Source organism: Stegodyphus dumicola, chromosome 7 (genome assembly GCF_044657685.1).
Source record: "Stegodyphus dumicola isolate Sdum_Otavi_A_Nest chromosome 7, ASM4465768v1".
NCBI lineage: Eukaryota > Metazoa > Arthropoda > Arachnida > Araneae > Eresidae > Stegodyphus > Stegodyphus dumicola.
The window spans coordinates 165,444,048-165,462,134 of record NC_140774.1 but is presented as its reverse complement, the minus strand read 5'-3'; the positions used below and the strand labels follow the sequence as shown (position 1 = coordinate 165,462,134).

The window sequence follows — 18,087 nt, the reverse complement described above, 5'->3', positions numbered from 1 at the left end:
TTCCTCGCACTTAAACCATAAGATCCAGTGCAACAGCAATATCGCAAAATAGTTTTAAAACGAGCATATCTTTAGAATTTCCGATACAGAGACTCACGCGCTGGAGATAAAAATGTTTTTTCTGCACAACGTTGCCATTGCTCGCTTTGAAATCCTTGAGTTTGTTAATCAAAAATTCGTCAAAGTTTTAAAAAAATAGGAAATCGATCATAAAACAAATTTCAAATTTCAAATTTGGTCTTCCACATGCACATATTCGTTGGAGGATTACGTTATTCAAAATTCGATGACTCTATGTACCGTTGTTTTATCACAATACGAGAAATATACATACATTTATGCAGATTTTTCATTATTTAATTTCTTCAAATATAATGCAGGACTCTAACATTTTGTGGCAACAGTTTGAAAAGTGAACCGACATTTATGAGTTCGACGCAAAATGCCAAAACGAAACTAATAGTCCTTCGGGATTCAAATCCCTTTGGACTAAAACTAACTGTGGTCGAAGAATGAATCTTAATAAGACTTAAAAAAAGTTCATGTCCGGTTGATAATAAATTCAAAATAATTTAAACAACAGATGTAATGAGTAAGCACATTAATCAACATTATAACATTATCAGTGATTTCGACAATTTTTCAGTGTTATATTTAATGACAAACATGAAGTGCGAACTAGCGCATATGCTGTTCGAGATGCAATAAAATTCTCACAATTTTACAAGATTTTATGTGTCGTACTCCCTAATCTGCCATGGATAATTAAAAATAACTGAGAATAACTATTTGATATTCCTTTGAAGTTATCCTAATTCGATAACCGGATATACAATTTAGAATACTGTTATAAATAAATCATTATGACACGTAAACTAAACCATGAATAGCGAAGTTAGAAGATTTCTTTTACAGGTATTTATTAACATTTTTTCTTCGCGATTAGTAGTAAAGTGGAATCAAAATTATGAATTATAGAAATTCTTTATTAAAAGAAAATTTGTTATACTCTCTGGTTTAAACACGCAAAGATATAATAAAAAGCGCGTGAAATAAAATTGCCAATTTCCGTAAATGTAATCTCGAACCAATAGCAGACTTTTCGTGCTTGCGGAAGGATCGAATGTAGGCAAATAACAAACGTTCCTTACTGAAAAAACTCGATTGCGCTGAAAGTTGGTTAAAAACCCTTCAGTCAAGTCGTCTTGGCCTGGAAATATCAACACTCCCTAGCAGTTATTTCGATGATACAAACATCTGGAGGACAATCACTTCAAGCAAAGATTCGCCCATTGTCCGGAAGGCGTCATTTTGCTCGATATCTACAACTGATTCTTACTCACAGACAACAGCGGGTCTGACTAATGATGCCGCGTTCTAGATTCTTGTCCGTAAGCCATGCGGCGTTTCTCCTCAGGCAGTTCCAAACTGGATAACGCAGCGAGTAATTGGGATGACGATTGCTATCGCTTCCAACCCCTCATTCGATTCTTTACCCTCCAACCACTCGCGACGATATCCTATGCATCTCAAATACTTTTCTCTGAGAGACGATTCCAAGCTGAGGAGAAGTTCCGAATGGTAAGTTTCTTTATGTATAGATATATATATTTTACTTGAAGTAGTGAAACGAGATCCTTTATTCCATATTGTTTTATTTCAAGGAATGGAAAACCCTCTTTTTCCGCAGACTTCTTTTCATTCCTTCGTTGTAAGTAGCACGTGTTGGTCACGCATGCAAAGTTTTTATCACCATCTATCAATGGCTGGCCATTCAAAAAGAGTTGACAAAAGAAGTTTCTCGGAGTTTTCGTTTCGTCGGAGTCAATGACTTAGAAAGCAGACACACAATGCGTATAGTATTTAAAACTTTAAACTGTCAATACTTTAGCAATTATTATAATTTTAAATGCAAAAGCAAAAGTGTAAAAAGTGCAATTTTACTTTTTAGACTTTTGCTTATATCAAATTAAATATTTTAATCAGATTTATTTGTTAGTCATTACTTTGCGAATTATTCTTTTATTTCTTCTCAGAATGATGTTTATTCGTCATTGCGAATTGCGAATAAGCGGGAAGCTTATTCGCAATGACGCCATTCCATAGCTATTTATGACTCGATATAAACAGGCTACCATATTTAGCGACTGGTGTCCCGTCAACAAAAGAGTACCAAAATAACTATGCAACGTATCGATTCCTCAGTTATGTACTTATTCAGAATGATATTACAGGTTTTCTGCGTAATGGTATTACAGGTGTAAATGTTCATCTGTTACTAATTTTCACAGTTTCAGACCCTTTATCTTTGTAACAATACAATATGTTTTCTATGCGGATGAAATCTGAATATAAAATAAAAAAAAAAAAAAAGCATCAGCAATGGGTGTAGCCTTCAAAATGTTAGTTTCAATACATTTCATACGGTAATTCGCCCAACCCATACAACCAAGTTATTTCTAAAGACAGAGGTAGTTAAAACATTTTTATTTATGAAATGAATCTTTTTACGTAAGTCAAAGAACTTCTTTTCTTCTTCAATGGCTAGACAGCCCATGGGTGGGCCCTGGCCTTCTCTAGAAGCTTTTTCCAGACCAATTTTGTCCTCGAAGAACTTATTTTAGAAATTATAAAATTTGCATACATCATAAATTCAAATTATTATGCAATTTTTTTAATAGAAATGAGGTTTCTTTCATGATATACAGCTTGTTTCATGAATCTAGTAGTCTCTCTAAGCAAATAGCCTTCGAATTCTTTGCTTCTCGAATTCTTATTAATTAAATCAAGCTAACGCAGAATATATTAGAAAAAGATCGTATTACATGAGAGTTACTGTATTGCTGCTGTAAAAAATAATGAAATATTTCGAGATGTCGAATTTTGTCAGCTATTGTCAGATGTGTATTCACAATTTTAATCACAGATAAAGTTTCAAAAATAAAAAAAATTGATATTATTTCTACTAATTCTAAGCCCATAGTACTATACAGGGTTGCTGCTAATTCATGGTGTTTAATCTAAGCGTTTAATTTACAAAAGGCTTGGTACTACCGTTAGGCAGTACTTCTCCGCAAACGACACACTCAAGTCTAGTGACGTTTTTAACAATAACGAATAAAATTAGTATGATTGATAAATAGTCTTCACAATATTTTCTCACTTTTCCCGCTTGCGATATCGGAACTGGAAGCTTCATTTCACTTATATACCGCAAATTCTTCTTAGGTTTCTCCTCCCGAGAACTCTTACTCGGTGATGGAATGGGATCATTTAGTAAATCAGTAATTTTTTCCCTTCAGTGGTGGCAAATTTTAACCATTGATACATGCTGAAACTAAAAAGTCACAATATTTATAAAACTATGGCACTTTGAGAGCGAGCTAGGCGCTGATTAAAAGCAATACGATGATAAAAATAGTGACAGACAAAGCAGTATTGCCATCTTTATTGAGATTCATTTTACATCACTTCGACTATTGATTGTTAGATGGCGGTGCGAGTACTCTCTCAAATTATAATTTGAGGGTAATAGAGTAGCCTGTATGTTATTACAATTTGTAAATAATCCAAGTTTGTATATCGATAATATAAAATTATGGTACAATGTAAGTACTATATTCGCTCCAAAATTTTACAGTACATGAAGTTTTAACTATAGTGCAAATGCTATATTTGTCATACGGGTAGCAACAATGAAATAAGTGGACAAATTGCAACCAGCCCCACGACAACACTGGGATTATTAAAGATTCTTGGCAAAAATAAGATTTTATTTCAGAAAACAATACCGAGTTGCTAGCCTGCTATGTGTAAGGATTATTCATATATATCTAATGTTTTCAGGTGTCAGCCGGTGGTCCTATTCCTTTCGACTAGTACCCACTATATACCCACTGAATCTAAAACATTCCTATCTTTCGAAACTAAAATTATTTCCAGTAGAATTTCATTATTTTAAATTTACATTGCGAAATATGATTGGGGTTGGAAATTGTAGATATTACAATTGCTTTGTATTTTCCCTCTTATCTTAAATCTATCTATCAATGTCATCACTACATCTTTTATTCCGCGTACACCCTCAGACCATTTTACACTCCTCTGGCGATACGCATACGATAGGTTGGAAATTGCTGGTCTAATACATCCTTAAGTCTTCTGCTGTTCCAAAAAATTCCGTAAGTGGACATATTTGTGAGCTCCAAAAGTCGGAGCCACTTTTAACGTATATGATGTGCATTAATGACACAACGACACATTCATTAGTGGCGTTCTGATGGCTAATTCTGCCGTAGCGAAAAAATTAATCGACTAGAAAATGTTGAAATAGAAGTTAAATATAAAACGAAACGGGGGAAAAAAATCTGAAATGTTTCAGGTTTTAAATTACGTCCAAAGGGGCGTTTTTTTTAACATTTTGTGTGTTACATTTATTTATTAAATATCACGTTCTTCGCACTTAAACCATAAAATTCAGTTCAACAGCAATAGTTTTAACATGATCATATCTTTAGAATTTTCAATACAGAGACTCATGCGTTGGAGATAAAAATGTTTTTCTGTGCACCGTTGCCATTGCTCGCTTTAAAATCGTTGAGTTTGTTAATCAAAAATTCGTTAGTTTTACAAAATAGGAAATCGATAATAAAACAAATTCCAAATTTTAAATTTGGTCTTCCACATGCTTATATTCGTAGGAGGATTACGTCATTCAAAATCCGATGCCTCTATGTACCATTGTTTTGTCACAATGCGAGAAATATACATACATTTATGCAAATTTTTAATTATTTAATTTCTTTATATAGATATGCAGGGGTTGGACAAAAATATGGAAAGACCTTTAAAAAAACATGTTTCTTTGCTTAATATGGTGTGGGAAACCCGTTGGCATCCAAAACAGCTTGCAGTCTTCTCAAAATGGATAAATACAGCTCCTGTATGTTTGCCAAAGGAATATTACATCATTCTTCCTGCAAAACGGTGGCAAGTTCAGATAACGATGTTGGCGGTGGATAACGAGAACGCACTTTCCGTTCCAATGTAGACCACAAAGGTTCGATAATATTCAGGTCTGGTGACTGTGGTGGCCAGGGGAGATGGGACAACTCATCCTCGTGCTCAGAAAACCAGTCCTGGACAATGTGAGCTGTGTGAACAGGGGCTTTGTCGTCTTGGAAGACACCATCACCATCGGGGAACAAAGTTTGTACCATGGGATGAACTTGATCGGCCAAAATGTTCACATAAGTCTTGGCAGTCATGTGCCCTGACACAGTTATCATGGGGCTAGCAGAGAACCACGATATGGCTGCCCAAACCATAACAGAACCCCCGACATGTTTCACTCTTGGCAACAAGCAGTCTGTATTATAGGCTTGAGATGGCGTTCTCCAGACGTAAACTCGGCCAGAAGTGGGAAACAATGCGAAAGAAGACTCATCAGGCCATATTACTCGCTTCCACTGCTCTATAGTCCAGGCTTTATGACTTAAACACCACCTTTTCCTGTTACGGGCATTAGCATCACTGATGAGTGGCTTCTCAATTGCAGCACGGCCAGCAAGTCCCTGTTTATGAAGCTCCCTTCTAATTGTTTTGGTACTCACAGGGTTCGGTAACACAACATTCATTTCAGCAGTAACTTTTGCAGCTGTGGTCTTCTTATTTTTCGTCACAATTGCCCTTAATGATCGTCTGTCACGATCATTCAGGACACACTTTCGTCCGCGCTGTAATTTAGCAGATGATGTTTTTCCGCTTTTCAAATATGCGGAATAAATCTTCGATACAGTACCTCTTGAAACACTAAACACCTCGGCTACCTTGCTTACTGAAGCACCTACCATACGTGCTCCAACAATTTGCCCACGTTCGAAGTCTGTTAACTCTGACATAATGCAATGACAACCTCACATAACAGTACTCCGACAACAACTGAGCTGTTTAGCACATTTACGAAGTTGTATAGGTGGCGTCAGTAGTCAAAAACGCCAGCGCCACCTACATATTTCATTAAAATCAATCTTTCTTTTCAAACATGCATTTCACAAGGTGTTTCCATATTTTTGTCCATCCACTGTAACACAGGGGGATAATACTTTCTAACAACAGATTGAAAAGTGATTTGCCGTTTGTAGCGAATGACGCAAAATCGCAAAACGAAAACAATAAGTCCTTCAAGGGCAAAGCCCCTTTGGACTTATAATAATAATAATAATAATAATAATAATAATAATAATAATAATAATAGAGTATTGAACTAGTGAATATTCTTAGAAATAAAGAATATTCATATTCTAGGAATAATTTTTACTTCCTTTTGCGAAGTAAAAGAAATAGTATAATCGCGAAAAATTTCGGGTATCATTTTTCAACTAAAATAACTATTTTGACAGCTTTTGAATACATCTGAACGATGTTTCTGCGTGACACTGCACGTTCGAACAGAATAAAGGACCTTTCTTTTCCAAAGCGGATTGTAAAATGGATTAAAAAAAAATTTTTTTTTCTTGATTTTCGTACGTACATCACGCATAACTCAAACACGAGCAGCCTTAGAATATTGAAATTTTGTATATGAGAGAGATTTAACATGTAGCTGTGCACATCCCTTTTTGGTTACAATGGGCTTCACCAAACGCATATATATGTATACCCATTCTGTTACACGGCTCGGTGAGCTTTTTTTTTTTTTTTTTTTTTTTTAATTCTTGTATTGAACAGTTTTTTAGTCTTGCAAAATAAGCTTTTTTTTTTTTTTTTTTAAAGTATTATACTATGTTATTTTTAATGTTCCAATTAAGGTTTTTATGCCGTTAATTAATCTGCCTGCAATAGTTGTAGAATTATCAACAATTTAAAAGTGGTGTTAAGCCTAATGATGCTGCCATTTTTTGTTGCATTCGAAACTCTTTATAAAACAGTGAATTAAGTCAGTTTGTTCAACTTCAGTGGTGGGTTTTACCAGTTTCAGTTTTACCGAGTGGGACTAAAAGTAAACTTTTAGTTACGTGCGCCGAAAATTTGGTCTTCCTGTTCGCTGGCCGAATTGCTTGTTTTTGCATAGAAACTCTTAATTGTAACTGTATTTTTTTTAATTTTATATGGTGCTTTATATTCTTCTGCATTTTACAATTTTTAATGAAGATGCTTCGAGTTTTTATCTATTTTTGCCTTGCCGAGAAGGGAGAACTGAATTAATTGATTGAGAAATATATCTCTAATGAAATTCGAGGAAATAAGTTTAAATGAAATACTGCAAAAAATGTGTATAATCCATTATACACATTTTTTGTACAAGGAATCCATGTGGTCTCACATCCGATTTTTTAAAAAATGATGTTAAAAGCGAATAAAACATTCAAATGTTATTTGAAAAATTTTCATGCAATTACAATAATGATAATTTAAATGTAAAAACCTATTAAGCATAATTAGTGAATATTTTTTGTAATTTTTTTTTCGTTAAATATCTATGAAGAATTATTTTATACAATTTTTTCATTCTTCATTGCATTCATCAATAGAAAAAATATTATATCAATAGAAAGAATGTAAAAAATATGGCATATTTATTTTACTCCTATAATCTGGCATTGATGAAGTCCACAGCTTGAGAGGGTTATCGCAAAAGCGAAGAGCTGTTTCTTTCCTTGAAACTTTTTAAGGGCTATCATGAAGACTAATTCAAGTTTTGATAATATTTGATAATTATTTACGTTTATTATTTATTGTATTATTTATGTTTATTTTTTGATATTTAATTTTTATTATGTAATTATCAAAATTCTAAAATTTTATTGTATTTTATATAACAACACAGTTGGTAGATGATTCCATCAGTTGAGCGTAAAAGCTGAAAAGGCGGTGCAGCTGCTCATCTGATGGTAAATAAAAAAAAAAATAAATATTTTATAATCTTGGCATTTTTTAAAATTTCATTTTTATCATACAGTTAACAGCTGTATGTCATAACAGTTTGTGAGCTAATACGAAGGTTTTACAACGGTTTATTGTAACGCAATAACTTTATAATCCGACGTTGCAAGTTTTAAAATGGACTGGAAGGGTAGAAACCACTGCCATTAAAATTTATCAAAACTTTACAGATTGTTTCTTATATACAGTTAACGTGAATGACTTTCCCTCTCCAAAACAAAACTGGTTTCGTTGTTTTTTTAAGCGCTAAACCAGACCGGAATTTCTCATTCGGATTAAAGAACTCAGTAACTGTAGCGTGAAATATTTGTCGAAACAAAGTGTCTCCTTTTTTTTTTTTTTTTTTTTTTTTTAAGGTGTCATATCTATTTTTCAGTTAAAAGACCTGCCTTCGCATTTACGACCCGCCGAACCTTAATGGATGCGTGACGATTGTCCGAATGTAAAATCCAATTAAAAAAGCCTTGCGACTCTGAAAGGGCTGTTGTGAAGGGGTTAGGGGACATTTGTTAGTTGATTTCGTAATAATGTTCTTAGTTGCAGATTAACCTATTCTGTTTAAGTATTGCAATTATATTATAGGCGTTAACGGCACAAGTGCAATAAAGTCTGTTACGTAACATTTCGAATCCACACGAGTTCAATGTCATGTTCAGGACTTAATAAAACACTGAAAATACTCGTAGATAATCTTATCTACAACCAACTCCTGATTAACCGAGCTAATTCGAGAGACGAAGGGGGTCAAAGGTTACTTTGAGGGCAGTTAAAAATGCCACAAGAAATAATAACAACCCATGTCGTAATCAGCATAAAATATTGATGGCAATTTGCAATTTTCGAACAGCAGCGCGGGCGCATCCACTTTTTCTTCTTATATACACCATCTCCGAAAAGGTTTCTGCCCGGTCTTTATTTTCGCAACCATTGGTCGTAGATCTATGCTTCCAATTATCAAAATCTTTTAAATGGCTTTGAGATTTATGTTTCGGCATTTTTTAATTTAAAGAAGTTGCTTTCGTAAAAATTACGAATTCTAACTTTTGACACATTTTTCGGGTTTTGCATTTACACGTTACTAAAAATAAAATATCGCGTACGCAAAAGCTTTCTGGTATTAATAGATTAAGTGACGAATACAACTTTGTTATATAGACTTCGTTATGAGTACATAGTCAACTTGTAATATTATTTGAAATAATTAAAATTAAGAAATATTTTTACCTTAATGAATTTTTGTACTTATCAGATTATAATTCTAAAGCAATAAAACTTTATGAGAATACTACAACTTAATTTTAGATTTTGAAAACTTACAAATTACTTGTGAAAATATCTTTTCGGTATATCTCGATGGCAATTTTTTTCCTGAAATACAAGCGAACAATGGACTCATGGTCCAGTATGTATACGGTAACAGTTTGCTTACTAAAAGTAAGCTCTAAATTTCTGATCAACCAACATTAACTGTTGGTATTTCTGTCACCGGTAGCAGCATAATTTCTTGGAATTGGAATGCTTTTCTAAAATATACGACCGGTTGTCCTTCTTGCATAAACGTAGCGCTTACCGCAAAATCCATTGCGTCTGCGGGATTTCTAACTTGTTGTCTGCTTCAGGGAAATTTGAAGACGAGGCTTGGATAGATATTTTTAGCTTAATGAATTTTAATGATATGAAATATCTGATTATTATTTTTTTAAAAGCCGTATACCCTTCCGCTAGCCAAGAGAATCAAGTCTGGTTTCTTTATAGATAAGAAAGTGAGCAAAATATTTAATGCATTAAGACACAATAACACGACTAGTCTAGTCCTGTGAAAATTTTGTAAATTAACGCTGATTTTTGTTGTTTGACTTCTGAATTAGTATTTAATGCATGTTTATAATTAGAGCGCAAGACTAAAAATCACTCGGAAATTCTTTCTTATAGGTGGAAGATAATTTTTAATTCTTGAAATTATTTTTCAATTTCTGTGCCACGCTGTGATATTTTGTATCTCGAGTACAGAAGCTCATTGGCTGCAAAAGTTTGTTGCATTAACCTTTATTCTTGCTTCCTTTAGAAGCTTAAAAAATTCGCTCAAATCCTCATGTTGCTCATCATTTGTGTTACTCGTAACAATTTTCATTTAAGTAATGAATCATGAATTACGAGGTATGGGTCTTATTATGTTCATTGTTCTTTTAAATGTAGTGAGTGCTCCAAATGACTTTCTAACGAATGTGTATATCCTTGATTTGGTAATAAATGTCGTTTTGGGCACGTCCTCAGGTTTTCGCACTTATCTGGAATAAAGACGTGAGATCTAGTTTATTTCGTTGATTTATATATGCTTAAGTATGTCCAGTTTTTGATATGAAGTAAAAGCAGATATTTTTTATCCTATTTACTTTTCTGCAATTGAAAGCGAATCGCCAAGCGTTGTAATCGGTGGTATTAATATATTCTTTTTTCAGCATAACGCAACAGGGCTAGCGTAAAGAGTACTCGAGGGGATTATTAATTTGTTTTTCAACATTTCCGAAATATGGCTTTTTGTAGCTTCTTCTTTAACTTTTATCGTAGCCATAGGGTTTTGCACTAAATGCAAGGAGGGGATTTCTTGTTTTGAGTGAATCACCATATGTATTAATGGTGGGGTATCACATAAATCTCTCACCAACTGCTCTAACTTTAGCTTTTTATTCCGAGGCAATTTCTTCAAGTCCAAAGCTAGTGGCTCTTGTGCCAATAAGAGACGATTGCACAGGTCTGTACCAAGTCTTCCAGAAAATCAGTTCATGGGCAGCTGTTTTTAAAAAATGCAACCTCAAAAGCACGCCTGCCTGCAAATTTCTAACAAAGAAAAAAAAACTATGATGCCTGTTCTTAACTTGCACATGCAAAATCACTCGCGTTACGCATTCACAGTGTTTTCTTTACTCTGTTCTTAACTTTGTTCCTGTAACATCAAATATCAGATATTCTTTAAATTTTTCTTAATCTTTTCCACTAAAAATCTGCTAACGGTAATCAACCATATGTAATTGAATCTGGAAGTTTTTATTTCATCTGGGGCGACTGACCTTAGGATCCACAGCACCTCCAGGATTTAAAAGAGAAGAGCTAGTTTATAGTTTTTCTCCTCTGAAACAGGAAGTAAGATGTGATGACGTAGTTATGCTGGCTCTGACCGCAGAGACGCAATTCTCAGCAAGGAAATTAGCGTTTTCAGTTTGAGGAACCAGCCTTAAAGTGGTGCGTGAAAAGTAACTATAATTTGGAAATGATGTTACTGCTGTAGGCATTTTACCTTAAAAGTTTAAAAAGTTAATAATATTTATTCGTTAATTTAAAAGTAATAGATAAAATACGTTATGTTTTTACATAAAGTTTTGTTTTCTTAAAGGTTGCAGTTATTTCCCTCTTCGTTTGAACACTAGTTGGAAGAATTCTTCTATTTCTGAGACAACTGTAGTAACAACTTTCTAAAATTAGCAAAAAAGCAACCTTAAATTAGTGTAGTTTTGAGCATGTGTGGAAATTCTTTTTTCCTGTTGCTAAAGACGAACTGATATTTGACTGCTCTTTAAATCGATAGATTTGCTCAAAATTTAATTTAATCTAAGGTTGCTTTTTGGCCTAATTATATATTCTACGTTGGAGTGTTTCTTCCGATTTTATTACTAACATCTATATCCCACACATTACATTTAAATACATACAATATGCAGGATCGTTGTCTTAAGTTTAACAAAACAGTTTTATTCAAACCGCTTCCCTCAAAAATCACTAAAGAAAACTATTTAATCTTTCGAAAGAAGGGGATAAGAAGGAAAAGGCCCCTGTTTATGTGAAATTACTTTCTATCATTGTTTATTATCATTATAAATTATCTAAAATCAGCTATCTTTGTTTTTAAATTTTCACTATTTTGAAATTTTCATTTTTGAGTTTCGGATGCAAAATTTTTTTCTAGATGTCGCTCACCTTTTTTGTCATAAGCAAACATTCTAAGATTTTTCATTTTTCAGTATTTCAAAATAATGTATAACATTATTTTTGTTCCAATTATCAATGTATTCTTGTTTATCACTACAGTCAGAGCATTCAAGGATATTTCCGGAATAAAGACACCAGTTTAGTCTTCTGTAAGTTCTATTTCAAAATCATTAACTTATTATTGACAACTTCATTTTCTTAATCGGGCTCAGAAAGAATTTTCTTCAGATTTAATTTGCGTACTCTGCATTATTTTTCTTTTGTCGCCGATTTCTTGATGTTATTTTTTTTACTTGCATAGTGAATTTACTATGCATGTGAACTATAATATGAAATATAACACATGAAATATAATATTCGTCCTTTCGCATTTCGTAAGTGTCATGGCACTTTGCTACAGCGTAAAAAGGCATATTACATAAATGAAGGTTTATAACACAGAAAGAAAAAGGAAAACCGACTAAAACTATATATTCAAAATTTTCTAAATATTTGCATTAATTCAAAACAAATTAAATGATTAAAATTAACTTGGGATTTCTGCATCACTAAAATATCGCTTCGTAGCAGAATGAAATTACAGTTTTAAAATGCGCGAAATCAGCTGATGAACCATAGTCCCCCTACAAGGATCGCAACGGTGAGCGGTCACTGAAAGGACTAATCTAGCTCTTCTATTTAACCCTGCAGCACCTCTACCTAGTTTAAAGGTTTCTGCTTATTAGCACCTTTCTATCGAAACCTTATTTATCGAAGCCTTATTCTTAACAGACGAAAAATTCAGCCAGCGAGCAACAATTTTTCTTTCGTGCAATTTGTCATCTCTTTTCGTTACCGACCGTCTTTTATAACTCTCCCGTCTACGCATTCTCGCCGAAACACACCGACTTTCAAATTTCGTCGCTGATTCAACAGGTTGTTATAACGTAGTGTTTCTCAAGGCGGCAACAGCCTGGACAATGTTATCTCACTGTCTTCTGCATCGGGATTTTATCCGTATAACAATTTTACCACTAGACTTTCCTATAATGAAATCAGCTAACTCATCCGCAGTCATCCGGTCCATACCATTCGCTTTTGTTTCTAGTTTCACCCCGTCCTTAACTACGGGAAACGCTCTAAAAAGTTAAGCTTTAAATATATCGAATTCTCACTACCCGGTTCACCTAGTAGATCTTTTTTAATGCTCTTGGAACCAGTTCATTGCCAATAGTAACATTCTGAACTTTTGCAAACGGGTGTAATAGAAAATGCTTTTTTAAGAATCCGATGAAAGTCATAACCGAGCTTCTATCATCAAAAATACTGGATAGTTTCATCGAAGCACACATAAGATAAAAATTATGTCCAAATCCTTCCATTTACTGGTGTTGTAGAAACTCTGGATCTTTGGTAGAGGACAAGCAACAATTTTGCTTTCAATTCTAGTCAAGGTATCGTTATCTTTATTAAAAGAGCTACTCTACTATTAGCTTCAATCAAATGAACTTTTACCTCTTTCTCATATTCGCTTCTCAGAAATACGATTGCACTATAGGCGAACTTGCTCGCGTCACAGTAAAGTGAAAACACAACTTTCCTTCCGGAGATTGCCTCGGACATACCTTAGAATTTTTATCTTCGTCAACAAGTATAAATCTTGGATCCACGTATTGAACTTCAGATGAATATCTTCCGGACAGATTTCATCCCAAACAATTCTTCAAGTTCCAGCTATTCTGTATTAGCAGCTTCAAACGAATCATCGCTGGGCATAGAATTCGAATGGAGTCAAAGCTACTGTGAATTATTGAAAGAATATATCTTCTAGTAATAGGTTTTTACTTGAAAGCAGTTTTTCGAGATTACAATAAAGAACGTTTTTACTTTTGTCTCATAAGAGACCGAAAATAGGAATAGGGTTTTCTTTATATTCTTCTCCTGTTAAATTCGAATTTTTCCAATCTCATAGATCGAAACAACCAACAACCAGAATCTGTTTTGCTTCATAAATGAACTTCCAAAGTTCACCTTTACTAGACACCTAAGGTAAGCAGTTATCCACTTAGAATGCATTCCTCAATTTTCTGCGGTTTCAGGAAAACACCTTTCATTTTGTCCATCTTCCATCACCTTCCAGAAAGACATCTACCAGGAAAGGGCTGCTCGTTAAGTCCAAACATTACTCGTCGGTGACGATATTTTTTTTCTTGTAATCTTCCTACCGTATGAATCTAAGCAAATCTTGGTCTTCATTGGCCACAGATATCTTTAAGGAGACCTTTTTTTATATCTGAAACAACAGCAATTTCTTTCCGACGAAAAATCTCATAAGTAACGAAGCAATTGTTCCGGTAAGATTCGGTCATGTTTCTTAAACTGTCGTTGAGTTCTTACTTCTGTACGAAGCATCAAATACAGGACAGTGTAGAATTTTATAGTAGAATTCTTTTCTACAAGAGTCTATATTTCATAGTAGAATTTCTTTTAAAAATACCTCTAAGAAGCAAATAATGATAGTTTCCCAATTCACCATGCGAAACTTACATTGAAGCCTATCTTTTTATCTTTCGCAATATTTTATTTAATTTTTATATTTCGCAAATAATGATAGTTTCCCAATTCACCATGCGAAACTTACATTGAAGCCTATCTTTTTATCTTTCGCAATATTTTCATCTTCATGTATGCTTTTGAACTGACTCCATAAAGCAAGCCAGTCTTCAGATTTTCCTATCAAATTTCAAAAGTTCGATCTTTGGCAACTTTCGTTTTTTGAACGAGTGAAGAATCAATGGAAGTTTCAGCTTTAAAAATTCTGTTTAAATAATTTCTGTATTTATTTACTTCGGGTTTTATGAGATTTTCATTATATTCTTCTATTACTCATTTTCGTATTTTTTTATTTTTATAGTCTTCATTTTCTAAGTAATAAAGACCTTAATTCATAATCTGTTTCAGTCAGCTGAGAATAAATTCTACGTAAATTAGATCTAATGCTCTCTCCCTTAAGATTATTTCATTTTAATAAGTTTTTCAAACCATTAAAGCATTTCGAAAAATTAGCACTTAAAGGTGAGCACTTTTTAACAAGCAATTCATTTTCTGAATAATACGTAATTTAATAAAGGTACCTTTAAAAAAAAATCACGTCACGATTTTGAGAGACTGTCTGAATTTTATTCATTCAGCTGGTTCTCCAGTTATAAAATGTAAAAGAGGAAAGTAATCAAGGTAAATAGGCAATCCACCTAAGTAATGAAAACATGGCGCATTTCCACCGCCGTCTTAATATTCCGGACATAAACTAAAAATACAGTGTTGCCAAACCGTGTAAAGTAACATCAAGCAAAATTAGTTTTACGCGATTATTAGTGCTTAGAACATAAAAATAAGGAGTAAGAGGAGTTTTTAATATATTTAAAATTTCATTTCTAGCACGTTTTTGAACTGCGAGTAGTGTTATTAATCGAAATGGGTATGCACGGAATGGGATAGGGATTCAATTTGGGAAAACTATATTGCTGGGATTTTTGTAAACAGTGACTTATATACCTTTCATATATCTCGGTTTTTAATTTTAGCTTTTACTCAGGAAAATTTATCCCCACAATAAATTAAATTTATTAAATTATGGAAATTTAGGAAAATTGCATTCTTGCAATTTCAACATATTTTTCGTATTAAATTGTAATTTGATCTCGGTTGTCTTGATCTACTGTAGCCCACTAACGGCCGAGCGGCAAAGTCGCTGATCACTGGTAGTTCGATGCGGGGCTGTAATCCCGGCTGCAAACGGGCTGACTGCATGGACGTTTTCCTGACTTTTCTCCATTTGTATACGAGCCTGTTTGCCTTAGAAAATCCTCCACGAAAGCATTCCTTCCCATTAGGCAGATAGCCCTCTAGTGTTTTGCCATAATTAAATAAACTAAATCAAAGTTAATGTACTGTAGACATACATAGAATTTTTTTGAAAGACTCAGTCTAATCAGTGTTAATATTTGTGTTTAATTTTTAATTATTTAAACTAATTTTTAATTAAACATGTAATATTTTAATTAAACATTTTGATGGTTAATTGCTTTACATTAATATGATACATAATTAAATTTTATTTCCATCGTATTTTTAAAAATGCTTGAAAGTGTAAAAAAAGTACAAAATGAAATTAGCCCAGAAGCGTGAAATTTAGAATATTTAATTGAAACCAGAATTATGCACTATAAAGTGAATGTAAACCAATTTCGCGTTTTTTAAATACGACGTTGCCGCGCTGCCTGAAAACCTTTCGGAAACTCCCGCTTTTCCCGCGAAGAACCTTCCAGTTTTTCATAGTTCAAGGTTGGCCACTGTGTCTGTATTTACGATTTTTTCTTTAACTCTTTGCGGCACAGTGTGTCCGGTCTGGACACACTTAAAAGTTTCCTTCTGTACGCACAGAAAAATTGAATGAAAAAGGATTTATAGGTTACTCTGAACCTTCTTTATTTATAGTAGATGGCAGCTCAACACAAACCAGTCCATATATTTTAGCCATGTTTAGTTTTTCAAGACCTTCATTTTTCAAAGAAATCTTCCAGATTTTTTTAGGGTATAAAAGGAATTGTTTGAAAAGAAATTTTTGTTATTCTTTTGGCTGTATACTAATTTCCTTATTCTATATTAGTTTTAAATTTTTACCTTGAAATCTTGCCTAAAATCAAACGGCGAACCCTAGGTGTGCCCAGACCGGCTTACCGATAATCTAGGACAACTGAGAGTCTGAGTTCATTTCTCCGCATCTCATCGGTCAGTTCATTGACAACAATGCTCGTTTCAGCACTCTTTTCGAAGCTCTATTTAATCAGTGTGCCACTTTGGGCACACCCACAGAATTAAAACGATAAGTGCTATCTTCACAAATGTTTATTTGTGTACTCCTCTAGGTCTAATTAAACTGCCTACTCTTTTTTTGTTTCTGTTTTTAATCATCAAAACTCCGACTTTAAAAGGTAGCTTGCCGGAAAGGGTTAAGAGCGTAAAAGTAACTTCGCTAGAGAGTAATTTCGCTAGTAGATATAGATTTTTTAACATGAATACATCTAAGAACTGTTACAAAAGTTCTTTGCATCCTCAATAAATTTCCCTATCATTTATCTCTTTTCTTCCAACGATATTTTCCCCTTGTATTGGGATTGTTTTCCTTGTTTGTAAATGAATTAAAAATTACCATATAATTATATTATTGTATTCAATAAATCTTAATTTCGAAGTATCTTCCGATTAGTTAGTTCTGTGCAAATAATCCAGATATTACATGAAAATTTAAAAGGCAGAAAACACAGGCGAACACAGTTTGCAAACCGCTGGTTATCCCAGTATAAGTGAGGGTAATATTCGAGCTTGAGAACTCGGGAAGACGTGGCTCAGTCCCCAAAGTACTCCAATAACACCGTGAAATTCTCTAATCCGACGCAATCCCTAGTCCCAAGGAGAGCGGATTGTGGAAATTGTACTGTAGTAGGTAAAATGACTGCTATGCCATACATACGATAGATGGCGCCACTAAATAATAAAGGATTGAGAAATGGAACCGGATGGAAAATATTTCTTGGAATAAACGGCGACCGAGAAATTGAGTTTCCGCATTTGCACTAAACATTTAGTTTTCTAAAAGAAAAGGGAGAGGAAGGGGAAGAGTAATGCGTAGACGCGAATAATTGGTTATGCTCGAAGAGAATGTGTGCGGCACGATCGGTTTTTTATCCCAGTCAATGGCCGGTTTCTTCACGTCAGGAAAGCGCATAGCGACCCATTTGAGAGCACGTGAGAAGTAAGTGCACATGCACATTAATTTAATTTTGTTAATTTAGAGACAAGTTGCACAACGTGACGTAATGACGAAATCTTAGTTTGAACCTCTGTCAAGTTTTTTTTATTGATTTATCACTAATAAAAAACTCATTGTTTAGTCCAATGAAGTTTTTCTGTAATGTTTATTTAATCATAAAATTGTTAAACTGGTCTTTATGGTTTGATCAATTAAGTTTTTGCAAGAAAAACTGTTAGTCAATTCCTTGTTTTTAAGAATAATATCGGGGACTACGTCCACGCTTAACTCGCAGTCACGGTTAATCGGGAGGCAGTTATATAAAGGCAAGAAAAGCGAATAACCCCTACTTTAACAGAAAAATACCA

General features: G+C 33.8%; 1 protein-coding gene across 7 annotated transcripts in view; it reads left to right on the top strand.

Moving 5' to 3' along the window:
* Positions 1–18,087, top strand: part of LOC118185380 (potassium voltage-gated channel subfamily KQT member 1-like) — a 191,094-nt gene that overhangs the window by 122,512 nt on the left and 50,495 nt on the right. Inside the window, exon 1 of one of the 7 annotated variants that reach the window (XM_085821055.1) lies at positions 1,430–1,581. The exons of 5 other annotated variants lie outside the window; for them this stretch is intronic. In XM_085821055.1, the coding sequence (XP_085677181.1) occupies positions 1,454–1,581 (128 nt within the window). In that variant the 5' untranslated portion in view covers positions 1,430–1,453. Of the gene's footprint in view, positions 1–1,429; positions 1,582–17,578; positions 17,723–18,087 lie in introns of those variants that run through there. One more of the 7 variants, XM_085821056.1, reaches the window with a different exon arrangement.